Raw genomic sequence first — 13,261 nt, forward strand, 5'->3', positions numbered from 1 at the left:
AATCATGCTGCTATAAAGACACATGCACACATGTGTTTATTACAGCACTATTCACAATAGCAAAGACTTGGAACCAACCCAAATGTCCATCAGTGATAGACTGGATAAAGAAAATGTGGCACATATACACCATGGAATACTATGCAGCCATAAAAAAGGATGAGTTCATGTCCTTTGCAGGGACATGGATGAAGCTGAAAACCATCATTCTCAGCAAACTATCGCAAGGACAAAATCCAAACACCGCATGTTCTCAGTCATAGGTGGGAATTGAACAATGAGAACCCTTGGACACAGGAAGGGGAACATCACACACTGGGGCCTGTCGTGGGGTGGGGGGAGGAGGGAGGGATAGCATTAGGTGATATACCTAATGTAAATGACAAGTTAATGGGTGCAACACACAAACATGGCCCATGTATACATATGTAACAAACCTGCATGTTGAGCACATGTACCCTAGAACTTAAAGTATAATAAAAAAAATTAAAAGAAAAAGACATTGGATTCCCAAGAGAAGCAGATGCTGAGATAAAGTGAGTTGGGTTAGGGGGTGATGTTGGGTTACGTTTTCCGTGGAGAGGACATGTTGTCAAGTAGACTTTATCTCAGTTACAAAGTAATGTTAGTGCATGAAGGGTGGGCTTGAACTGTTATCCAGTTTATGAAATATCATTTTTAGTTCTATTTAATGTACTGTCATGAGGAAACAATGGGGAAAATGTTTTGAGCTCAATTGCTCTTTTGCCAGTGTAAGACAATTTGGAAGAAATAAAATTGAGGGGACGAGTCTACCTTTTCTTCTGAGGGGTGTGTGTGTGTGTGTGTGTGTGTGTATGTGTGTGTCTGTATTCTTTGTGTAATGCCTAATACTTTTTGGGACACATTGCACCTATTTTCTCATTGCTTCTGCTCAACAACCATTAAGGTGTTAAGTGACTTTTCTGAATTTCTACAGCAAGTTAGTGGTAGAGCCAGTGATAGAGTCCAGATCTTGGGTATACTGGTTCTTCAGCTGTGCACTAGGACAGTAGGCTATCTAGTAAAGGGTATGATGTGTCAGTTTTGCTCAGGTAAGGCTTTGAGCCAGCTCCAGGCTGGCAGTGTTGACGTTTAATGTCCTGACAGATAAAGAAAGCCAGCGTGAGAAGGAGAAGCTGGAAGCGGAGCTGGCCACTGCCCGTTCTAACAATGAGGACCAAAGACGACACATCGAAATCCGAGATCAGGCCCTGAGTAACGCCCAGGCCAAGGTGGTAAAGCTGGAAGAAGAGGTATGGTTTCCTCAGGTAGCATATGAGCCTGGGGGTAGGAGGGCTGGGAAATCAGGGACACTGGGGTCCACATTGTGGTGAATTGGCAGCTGCATAATCCCCAATAGGGAGGTGCCATCTGCTGCTCCTAGTTTCCACTGTGCTGATGTGAGTGGACTTTGCTTTGCTTTCTTTTCTCTTCTTGGTAAATTCTTTTCTTTTGCTCCAAAATAGGAAATCACCAGGGTCAAGAAACAATTTCCATTTGTTCATTTGTATAAGCTCACTGCCCCCATATTCCAAGCTTTTACTATATACTTAGCCCTATCTTAAGACTATGACATATATAAATGTATATATAGATATAGATGTATAGCTATGTATATGTATAGATGTATATTTTAAAATTTCTGCACGTACAGGTATTTTAAAACTTTATAAAACTAGAAAATAATTCGAGGTAGCTTAAAGTACTCTAAGGATTTTGAAATCTGAACAGCCCTTGTCTACCCGGGCTTAGTGGGAAGTCAGTCCCCTCTCAGGTCAGAAATGATTCTTGCTGGCCATATCTTTACTTACTTGGACTTACTTGGCAGATTGGTTTTTGAATAGAAGCAATCTTGGGAGGTCTGAGACAGGATGGGACCCAGGGACAGTTTACAGTTTATGTCAGAAAAAATGCACTGTCCAAGAGCTGTGCTGTGGTTCTCAGTGGCTAGCTCTAGAAAATAGTTACGTGGAGGAATGCTTGTCATTTATTTGTGTGCAGAGATGAAGCCTTCCCTTGACAAATGCAAGGGCCCCAAAACTCTTAAGCATATGATTAATATGTATCTGATTAGACTTGACATAGATGCTATTTGATTGCAACACCAAACTGTACTCATGTGAAATAGAGGGAAATTTGCTGCTGGCTTGTCATTAATTTATCTTGGATGTCAGTTGTTATTGCACTAGACTACTAACTCTTAGAAGTTTTGCCCTTCAGGGGATGGGTGTGTTCCAGCAAAAATTGATGCTAAAGTGTAACTTGGTAAAGAAAATTTCATATCTCACAGAATTCTGCTCTGAAATTTGAATTGTTTTAAGGGAAAAAGTAGCCTTCATCATACAAAGTTGAGAAATAGATTTGAAAGAAAAGAAATTTAATAGCATTAAAAAAGCATTCTGACTATTGTATATGAGGTATCTATACTGCCTTCATTCATTGCTTGCTTCCTTTCCCTCAATAAGAATAGGTCTAGTTCCTGGAGATTTCCCAACTTATCAATTTCCTCTGCTTTCTTTTTTGGATATTAAAATGCTTGTTGGAGTTGGGCTATAAATACACACTTTACCAGTGGGTAGTGCCATCTAATTCATGATATCCCTTAGCCTGACTTGGTAAAATACCAACTTCAGGTAGTATAAAATCAGGTTAATGTCTTGCTTCATCAGTTGTCTATGTCAGAACTATGCTAAGTTGCTTAACAGAAAATGAGAAGACTTGTATTTACCTGATGTCTAGCTTATCGCATCCTTTTGCTACACCCCATATATTCCCTTCCCTCACATTTTTGTGAGGACATTCCAGAGAAAATTACAGGATGGGGTAAGACTGAATTCTTTTAGAGAAGGGCAAGCTAAGAGACCTGCTGAGAAAGAAGTAGCTTGCTGGTGGTCACATGGCCAGTGTTGGGTAGAGCCAGAAATAAAACTGGTATCTCATGACTCTTCATTCCCTAAACCCTGCTGCCTTTCTCCCTGTCTGAATCATCCTTTGGTTCACCTCCCAAAAAGAAAATGTGGGTGCTTGTTCAGATTTAGTAACCTCTGCATCTTTTAAGTTTTTAAAAAATTGCTTCACTCGTTGGGCCTTTCTTTTTTCAAAAGACTATGAGAAACTTGTCCAGACTGCTTTGAGATTGGGGTGTACAGAGAGTCCTGCTGCCCCTCCGGGAAGGGTGCTCAGCCAGTTGGAGATAAATGGGGACAGAGTGTCTGCAACCATTTTTCTTTGCAACATCTGAGGGCACAGTGGTAACTGGTTGTTTGAAAATAATGAAAATAATATATGTTTTGGGAGAAAATGTTCATTTCTAGTTCCCACTGGGCAGCCCTTGCTGAAAAGGTTGCCTGAAATATATTTCTGGCTTCAGACTTCTGAGGCTTTTCTGGGCATTAGTCCTAGAGATTTTTAGTAGTTTTCCAGGGGCCCTCCCCAAAATATGTATGTAGCTTTACAATATAAAGAAGTTCTAAGTATTGAGCTGGGATTGAATGATGGCATTTATTTCAAATGAGGTCATCAATTATTGTTAAGTTTTTAGTCCTCATCCAATTTGTGCTTTCACATGGAGTCTAATTGTTAGGAAATTCTGAGTTGCTCTTGCTAAAGAAGGTGAAACCTTGGACTGGGAGAGCAGGCTTACCACCCTCTACCCAGCGGAATCTCAGAGGCCTTGTGATGTCTTCCCGACTTTCAAGCTGGCTCACTTCTAGCACATATAAAGCCTTGGAAGACCACATCTCAGAGAAAATCAACTGGTTCTTATTTCCCTTTTTGTTTTACCAGTCTCTCAGAGCTGGATTTGCTCCTGGGTGCTGTTTGTCGTGTCTCCTCTATGTTGTTCAAAGGAAAACATCCCTTTTGCTTATCCTCAGATATAGGAAATTGCTAATTAAAGTTTTGCTTTTTTGCTGTGACTCAGTCTTCATTAGGTTTTGCTCTTTCAGGGCTGAAATTTCAAAGTTTGGAACATCATCAGGGAGGTATTTGGGGTAAGCAGGTAGTTCTGGAACAGATCTAAGAAGGAGCCTTCATTGTGATTGCTTCACAAAATCATTGAACATTTCTAAACCAAGAAAGGTATTCATGAATAGAAAAGTTATCCTTCTGTCTGTTGGAAATGGCTCAAGTAAGGCTGTGTTTGAAGGCAGATGGATATGTTAGATAACCTGCCTGTGTCCCATATAAACAGATAATTTAGTGATAGCTTACAAATGGCATCATGAACTTTCCTTTTTTCTCGAGCCTTAGAAGTTCTTCCAAGGAAAACCTCTCTGGCCTACTTAGCAAATCAAAATTAGGGAAACTTTCTCAAATTAGACCTTTTGTTAGGATACTATTTTTCTCAGCTTTCTAAGTACAAGGTCACTCAGGTAACTACTACTCATTGCATTAAGGTGGTCAGGGAAAGGTTATGACTACTTTAATGGCCAGAGGACCCTTGCATTTATTTATGTCTTTCTCTTTACAAAGACCTCATTTAGATTCTTTTCCTGAAATTCATTCCTTCTTGCTAATCTCATTAACTCTCTTACCTGAAGTTCTCTGCAATCACTGTGCTCTAAACTCTACATAGAAATGTTGCCTCAGGCTTACAAAGAACTTTCTCCTGCAATCACAGCTTCCATTTGCTCCCAAGTTCAGTGCATTCTTTCATGGACCTGGCTCTGCTGGCATCCAGGAAGGAGGTATCTTGCTGGGGAGGGGATAGCACTGTAATTATAAATCAGACCTTTTTTCTTGGTGAGTCACTCTGATCCAGGTCTTGAACCAGGGTGTACCCTGTGCCCCTATTGCAGCAGCAGCTGAACGAGGTAAATGGTGCCTTTCCGTCCTTGCCCTTATCTTTCGGGACACGTAGGTCCTATTGAAGTGGAGGCTCATTAAACTCCAAGTCAAAAGAGCTCTGTGTCCTACAGCAACCACGGTATTCTCCCATTCAAAGACAGCCTCCCCACCCCCTACCAGTTTGACCTCACTGGAGATTTTCGATGGATGCCTGGCATATCCTCTCACAAGGCTCAAGGCAGCCCAGGCTTCTGGCTGGCTGCTGTCTTATGATGATCTGGAGTGGAAGCGGCTTGGGTAATTGTTTCAGGGATGGTGGGAAAAAGGCCTTGGCAAGATCAAAGAGGGAAGATGCTGCGGGTGGGCTGCTTACTGAACTGAGTGCACAGGAAGGGAGAGTGTGGAATGTGAGAGGGCTGGCAGAGAGAGCCAGCGAGCCTTGTTCTTTGGCTTTAGGCTAGAATGAAAGCCATGGAGATTCAACAAGAAGGGGCCCAAATGTTAAACTTTTCTGAACTGCAGTGGCTAGTGATGATTTAGATGTCACATTGATAGCTCGTATTAGAGTAGCCAGTGCATTTTCTAGAGTCCCATTGCAATTCTACTCAGTTCTCTAAAGCTAAATTCATACTGTTTTACTCCATTTCCACCATTGTTCTTAAGGGCTAATATTTTCCCTTCTTTCTAGATCTCTTACTACTTATTTGATTTGTCTTTTTGGTTTTAAAGATACATAATTTTCTGCTACCACACCTATCCACAAAGCATCATAACCAATTTCCTCCTTCCCTGATATTAGAGGAAGATGTCATAGGCATAGATATTTATATGTCTAATACTCCAAAATAATTTTCCAACAACAATAGGATTTCATTGGGGAAGGTAAATCTTATCCAGTGTTTTGATGGATTATAGATTTGGATGGAAGATCCAAGGATGTGAATTATGTGTGCATTTAGAGTATTGATAGGATACAGATAAAATACATATCCACCCAGGAATATTCCAAGGTATTCTGCTGGTGCATTATTGATTTATTTGAAGATCATTTCATCTAAGGATGGCATTCTCCATATTTATCTCTGTGTATTTCCTTCTTTCCTTCCTTCCTTCCTTCCTTCCTCCATCTATTTATTTATTTATTTATTTATTTATTTATTTATTTATTTTTGAGATGGAGTCTCGCTTTGTTGCCCAGGCTGGACAGCAGTGGCATGATCTTGGTTCACTGCAACCTGTGCCTCCTGGGTTCAAGCGATTCTCCTGCCTCAGCTTCCCAAGTAGCTGGGACTATAGGCCTGTGCCACCACGTCTAGCTAATTTTTTGTATTTAGTAGAGACGGAGTTTCACCATGTTGGCCCGGCTGGTCTTGAACTCCTGACTTCAAGTGATCCACCCACCTCAGCCTCCCAAAGTGCTGGAATTACAGGAGTGAGCCACCATGCCTGGCCGCATTTACTTTTAAGTAGGTGTTTTTCCACCCAATGTGTTACAAGAAAGAAATTATGTCTACCCCCAAATAGAGATGGAGTGATCTCTCTGAGCTCAATTCTTTCAGTCTTTCCTATGATTTTGGCTTTTGAAATTCCTAAATTGGAAGCTTTGTGGGTTTCTCTTTAGTCGCCTTTACAACATGAGCCCTATTCCTGAGGTAGAAAGTTTTTAGAGGTGGTTTTTTTACTCTTCAATTCTTTTAATATCTACCAGTGGACCACAGCCTACTGGCAATGGATGGAGGCAGCTTGCTAATACCAGGGTAGTGTTACCAAATTGCTTCAGCATGAACCCTTACTTGGATCCAGTGGCTCCTGGGTAAGACTAAATCAGCTCAAACTAAAATCAGGCTCATGGAGCAACATATAACCCGTGGTATGAAGGAGAATAGCAGTAAAAATACACTTCAGTTGTGACATTTGTATAATAGTGTTTGGAGTTGTGGACAATACAAGGGAAGAGGAAAATTAGACAATGAAGGCACTGGACTTAGTTTTATATTTTTAGCCTTAATGTCCTTTAGCCAATGGAGTGTTTGTGTATGTTGGTGGTCATCCAGCTAGTATTAATAGTCTGTCCTTTCTGCCTACTGATCTGTATTTTCTTGTTTGTATTTTTTAAACATTAAAAATATTTACAGATATATCAGTATATCCCCAAAGAACCTTGCAAGTGTTATCCTCATTTGACAGATTAAGACATTAAAGTACAGACAGATTAGGTGATACAGTCAATGATACATTTAGGAAAAATCCCAGATCTCTTAAATCTAAAGCATTTTACCCCTGTTCTTTGTCCACTAGTGAATAAATGGGAAGCTAAATGATTAAGTCACTTCCATGCAAATGGCTAAAACAAATGGGGCTCTAGAAGCAATTTTGTGTATAGCCATCCTTTAAAAACTAAGTTTGAAAGACACCCACAGTTGTTGGAAGGAGGGAAGAGATGCCATCACGTGGTATTCATTTGCAGGGATCAGATTTTCCTGAGTCAGAAGGGGGTTAAGAGATCTGCCAAATATTTGGGAACTGGTTCAAAATATTACAGAAGTGTAATGGAAAATCATATGATTGATTGAGCTCAAGAGTATTTGCCTTATGCTTCAATAGATTGCCTTCCCACTGTTCTTCCTCTCACTTTTATGATTTTCCTTTAAAAACTTACCTCTGAATAGGAATGATATGAAACTCTTATCTTGACTGGGCCAAAGCGAATACATTTATGAGGTGTGTGTGTGTTGTTTGTATATTTACAGTGTTGCAGATAAGCTATACTATGCTCATTTTTGTTCTTGAATGTAATAGTTATTTAATATAAACTGTTCACCAAGAATATAGTGACCAACAAACTAGAACTAGAACTTAAGAGAGATACCAAGGAAAATAGAAGGGCTCTACCCTTAAGTTGCCTATGGATATTGCCTTCCAATTGAGGCAGAAATTTTGTCTTGTTTCCCGCTACATCCCTTCTCCTCTCATTTGCAGAATAGGGCCTGATGCATAATAAGCATTCAGTAAATATCTGTTGAATGAATGAATAAATCCACACATGAATGAAATCTTTAAAAAATGACTGCTAATACAGTACACATGATGAGAAGCTATCGAGAAAAGCAGCAATCAGGATCAGGTAAGATTATTCAAGGAAGAACTCTTGGAGAGTTTAGTGATTTAGTAAGGAGGGATAAGAAGTGATCAGACCAATGTGAAATTTGAGTATTTGCATAGTAGACGTGGTAGAATTTTAAGGCAGCAGGACCCTAGATTGATAAGGGCATTTTAAAGAGCCATATCTAGGCTGAACAGAGGAGAGTGTGACAGTAGACTGAGTGGTAAACATAAAAGCATCAAGTAGTTTGAGGTATGGATGAAAGAGAGCAGCTCTGGTCTAAAGAAGAGAGGAGGTAGGTTTAAAAGTGCCTTGGATATAATAGGTACCTAATAAACACTAATTGAATGGGTGTGCAGTAGGTTAGTAGGTTGCTCTTTCTTTCTTTTTCTTTCTTCTCTCTCTCTCTTTTCTTCTCTCTCTCTCTTTCTTGTCATTCTTTCTTTCTTTTTTTGACAGAGTCTCTGTCACCCAGGCTGGAGTGTAGTGGTGCAATCTTGGCTCACTGTAACCTCCGCCTCCTGGGTTCAAGCAATTCTCTTGCTTCCACCACCCAAGTAGCTGGGATTATAGGTATTCATCACCACACCCAGCTAATTTTTGTATTTTTAGTAGAGACAGTGTTTCACCATGTTGGGCAGGCTTTTCCCGAATGCCTGACCTCAAGTGATCCACCTGCCTCAACCTCCCAAAGTGCTGGGATTACAGGCGTGAGCCACTGCATCCAGCCAGTTGCTTTTTTTCTTAAATGACTATTTCAGGAAGTCTGTTACAGCAGCTCTATATAGGATGGACTCATGGGTGTATGTGTGTGTCTGTGTGTATGCGTATGCATGTGTGTATAGATCAGGAGAGCAAATGAAAGTAAGATCTGTTAGGTGTTATTATAGCTTAAACTGTGTTGGCTATGAACATATAAAGAAATGAAATAATATGAGAGATGTTAGAATTAAGACATAGTGGTAGATTGGATATGGTAGACAAAGGAAAGAGGGAAGAATGATAATTCCAAGATTCTGAGACTGGAAAAATTAGGTAAGTGATGATGATGACTGAAGTATCAAAAGGATGACATTTTGAGGAAAGATGAAAACTGTGGGGCATGCTAAGTTTCAGAGTTAGAAATCTTACAGTCACCTAGAGGTCTGTGACTGAGGATAACATGATAACATTAAAATATTAGTGTGGCACAAAGGAGATCTCCAGTAGTGCTGCAGTGTTGAGCAAGGTTTCTGAACCTCAGCATTACTGACATTTGGAGCTGGACAACTCTTTAGTGGTAGTGGTAGGATGCTGTCCTGTGTATTGTGGGCTGTTTAGCAGCATTCCTGGCTTCTAGTCACTAAATGCCAGTAGCACCCCACCTCCAGTTGTGACAACCAAAGATGTCTCCACACATTGCTAAAATGTCCCCTGGAGAGTTGGGCATGGTAGGGGGTGGGGGAGCGATTGTCCCCAGTTGAAAACCGTTCATATAAAGCCAAAAAAGGAAACTACCATAGATTGGACCTTGGAGTACAGTAGGAGGTGGGAGTCAGGTTAGGGTTAGAGAGAAAGTGGATCTAAAGATCAAGCCAGGGAGTAAAAGTGGTGTAGGGGTCTACATTAAGAAAACACAGAATTAGAGAAAGCAAGGAAAGGATTTGACAACTTCTTGAAAGTTGGCATTTTGTAAGAAAACTTTAATACATAAAGGATTCCTTCCATTCACTGAATGTTCAGGAGGGATTTGGCTTAAATGATAGATTTACTTAGAATCTTTAGGGCTCATGGGTACTGGTCTCTAGATTAGAAACTAGAGTCACTAATCTGTGGTCCTCACAACTCATATTATGCACAAACACTCGAACCACTATCTTGGCTTTGGAAACTTTTTAAGTGAACCTTCAGTTCTTTGAACACTGAAAACAGAAAAATAAATCATCTAGGGTCTTATGACAAAACCACACATTATGTGGTATGTTTCTTGCATGTACTTACACACAAACTAAAGCAAAACTTTTGTTTTTACCTCTAAGAATGTGTCAGTACAGAATTCTAGGACCCCATTTGGCTGAGCCCTCTCGGATATTGGTCAGTGTTGAAGGTGAGAAGGGGATTCTGATTCATAACCTATTTGGGAGTTAAAGACTCTTATAGATCTTCTGAGATCACGTATCTAGCCCTGCTTTTTTTTTTTTTTTTTTTTTTTAACTTCTTAAATCCTGGTGGGGCAGGACATTCCTAAGAGAGAGAATATCACCTCCAGAGGCAGTGAGGGGTGAAATATTATGGGCTATTCAGTAACCTTAAGCTATGTAACTGTACTGAAGCATCAAGTATGAAAAGATGATGGAGCAAAATAAGGTGGGAGGCCCATTCTCTAGGGAAGACAGATACAAGACAACAAAAGTGAACATGAATATAACACATACAAAGCTCTGGCAATTGTTTTTTCAAGTGAAATTTTAAATAGAACCCTAATACGTAAAGCACATAAAAGAGGAACCGTCTGATGTAACCCACCCACTATAGTGGCCCCTAAAGCACCTCCACCAAACACTAGGACTCTGCATCACCATCTGAAGACCTCTCCAGGGGTTTGCCAACTTTTCTCTAAAGGACCATATTGTAAATACTTTGGGGTCTGTGGGCCATGCAGTTTCAGTTGCAACTCCAGCTGCTCGACTGCCATTGTAGCTATAAGGCAGCTATGGACAAAATCAATGGACACGGCTGGATTTGGGCGGCTGCTGACCATTTTGGTTTGCTGACTCCTGAAACCCCCTTCATTTTTTTTAAGCAAATGAGATCTCTGTAGCTGAGAATAGAGAAGCAAGTTGCTACTAATAGCACAGATAGGACTAGAACCCAAGTCTCCTGATTGTCAGCTTGTTCCTTTACCTTTCATTGTGCTGTCAGATAGAAATTTCTGATATGTATATCTGTGTGTGTGTCACATACACACACACACACACACACCCACACATACAAACACAGCGAGAAAGAGGGAAGAGAGAGAGAATGAAAAAGAGAGAAAGAGAATTAGTTTTGCCTAAGGGTCTTTATTTAAATAGTACTTTTGATCTTAGGTAAAATATTTCTTTCTCCTAAAGTAGAGGTACCTTGCAAATCATGTCATTTGGAGAGAAATATGGTATATTTGCAGCTACTCAGTGGTTGCTTCTAATTGTATTTCCAATGAACAACTTGCTATCCAAAGATATCTACAGCATAAAGTGTTTGAGGCCTAATGTTATATGTCTTCCTGTGGGGAAATCGCTATATTTGTGTTGTCTAATTAGACAATGAGGTGATCATTAGAGTTACTAAGAGAATGATAGCCATGTCAAGGATATCTGGAGTGAGTGTTCAAAGTTCAGAGGACTGGAATGTGTATGACTTGGTATTAATTTTTCTCTAAAAAGGAACAAACAACCTGGAGTACTTTCTGTACCATATACTCTACTAAGCACTTAATGCATCATCTCATTTGATTCGTATAAAGATACATGGTGATTTGTCATGACTAAGGTAAAAGTGAAGCACATAACGTCCAAGATAGTAGTGGAGTCAATAAAGCATGTAGGTCTTTGTTCCTTTTTACATGTAGATAAGATCTAGAAAATGTAGAGAGTGTAACTTAGAAGATGGTTGGCTTTGTTGATTGCATCTCTAGGATCTTGCACTGGTCACATGCAAGAGTTGTCTTTTTCTACCCTAACTTATCTAGAGAGTAGGCATTTACTAGGTGATTATGATGTTAATGGGTGAGTTGCACTTTTTCTCATTTTAAATGAGGTGGGAGAACTATGCCAGCCACAATGGTCCTGCTACCTTGTAGAAAATCATCCCAGTGGCAAATCAAAATGGGATATTTTTTGGCTTGCTTTGTGGTATTTATCTGACCTGCATGCCTATCTTCAGCCAACTCAGACAACTCCCCGGGCCTTTATTGCATTTCCCTTCCAGAGAGTTGGCTCAGTGACTTATATTGCGGGGGTGCTTTTGCTAGGATACTTTGGTTTCCTTTCTCAAGAAATCCACATGGCCCTGGATTGCTTATTTTTCAGTTTTCTGAGCTTGCATTGCAGTAGTTTACCACCAAGGCAAGAACTGCATGCTATCTAAGTTTAATTGCCTTTAAGTATAACTGCTGTAAGCCTTAGTAATTATAGTTAACTTTCTCTGTATTAACATTGCCCTGCTCCCTTAGGGCTTTCAGAGCGATTCACAAATAAATGCATTCAGCTTTAAATTGCTCATAAGGATTATAAGACCCAAAAGGTGAAGGATAGAGGATGTTTCCTTCTCTCCAATTATTCCAAGCTTAGCAAATAGGAAGACAGAGGCAAAAGTTTTGGTTGCCCTAGTCAATGTTGTTATCAACAGCCACAAACCCCGGGGAAGAAAGGTTTAAACTTATTGAGATAAAGAGAGTGATGGTGTTTTGTTTGTTTTATTTCCTAGGAAATGTTCTAATGGATAAAAACATCTAGGCTTCGAACTCACCTCCACTGGTTTATAAGGCTAGATTGAACTAGACTTGGAATGAAAGGAAATGTCAAGGAAGTACAACAAAAGTAGAAAAAGTTTTTTGTTTTCCAGTCACCTAGGCAAGGCATACTACAGGTCTGGTAGGAAAATACAAGATAGGATTCCTTCGACTTAGAGAAAGTTCAGCAATTCTAATTTGAGGAGGGGGCCATTATAAGACAAGAAGGTTTTTCCACCAGTACATGCTAGTGCTGTCTGACTGGAAATTCTACCAAGTAGTGATTTGGACTCATTACCATGAAGGTTTCTGCAATGAGGGAGTCAGGTTGGTTCTGCCAGCTGGGCCCCAGCTAAGTGGCTGTTAGGCAATGCTGGTAGGGTGGATAACTTCTTATGTTGCAGTTATCTACCTAGGTAACTCAAGAGCTTGGGAATTTGTTGAAAAGTCAGAATCAGATGCCTGAATTTCTTTTTGACTAGGTTATCAATAATATTTTCATATTTTTATCTGAAGAGTGAAAGTGTCCCTAACATCAACTTCCATCAGAAGGATAATGACAGACGTGCCCCACTTGGAAGAGTTTCTGCTTTGGAAACAGCTATGAGTTGATTTATTAGCATTGAGGGGGCCCCACAAGTGTTACAAGAAGCGTCATCTGCTTATTTGTTAACAAGTTGGAAAGCCTGTAGTTTCCCCATATCTTCTTTAAAGATATAGACAGACAGATAGATAGATGCACCATAGGTGTGTGTGTGTGTGTGTGTGTGTGTGTGTGTGTGTGTGTATGTATCTTCTTTAAAGATATCTTTTAAAAAGATATAGATATATATATCTTTAAAGAAGATATAGATGTATCTATATCTATATCTTTA

At 39.9% G+C, this 13,261-nt stretch overlaps 1 protein-coding gene across 4 annotated transcripts in view; it reads left to right on the forward strand.

The window, feature by feature from the left end:
- The window catches only part of LOC105490487 (angiomotin), a 65,162-nt gene that overhangs the window by 35,797 nt on the left and 16,104 nt on the right, over positions 1-13,261 (forward strand). For all 4 annotated transcript variants that reach the window (XM_011756205.3, XM_024795646.2, XM_024795645.2 and 1 more), the window contains one exon: positions 1,129-1,274. In XM_011756205.3, the coding sequence (XP_011754507.2) occupies positions 1,129-1,274 (146 nt within the window). The remainder of the gene's footprint in view (positions 1-1,128; positions 1,275-13,261) is intronic.

Source organism: Macaca nemestrina, chromosome X (assembly GCF_043159975.1).
Source record: "Macaca nemestrina isolate mMacNem1 chromosome X, mMacNem.hap1, whole genome shotgun sequence".
Lineage (NCBI taxonomy): Eukaryota > Metazoa > Chordata > Mammalia > Primates > Cercopithecidae > Macaca > Macaca nemestrina.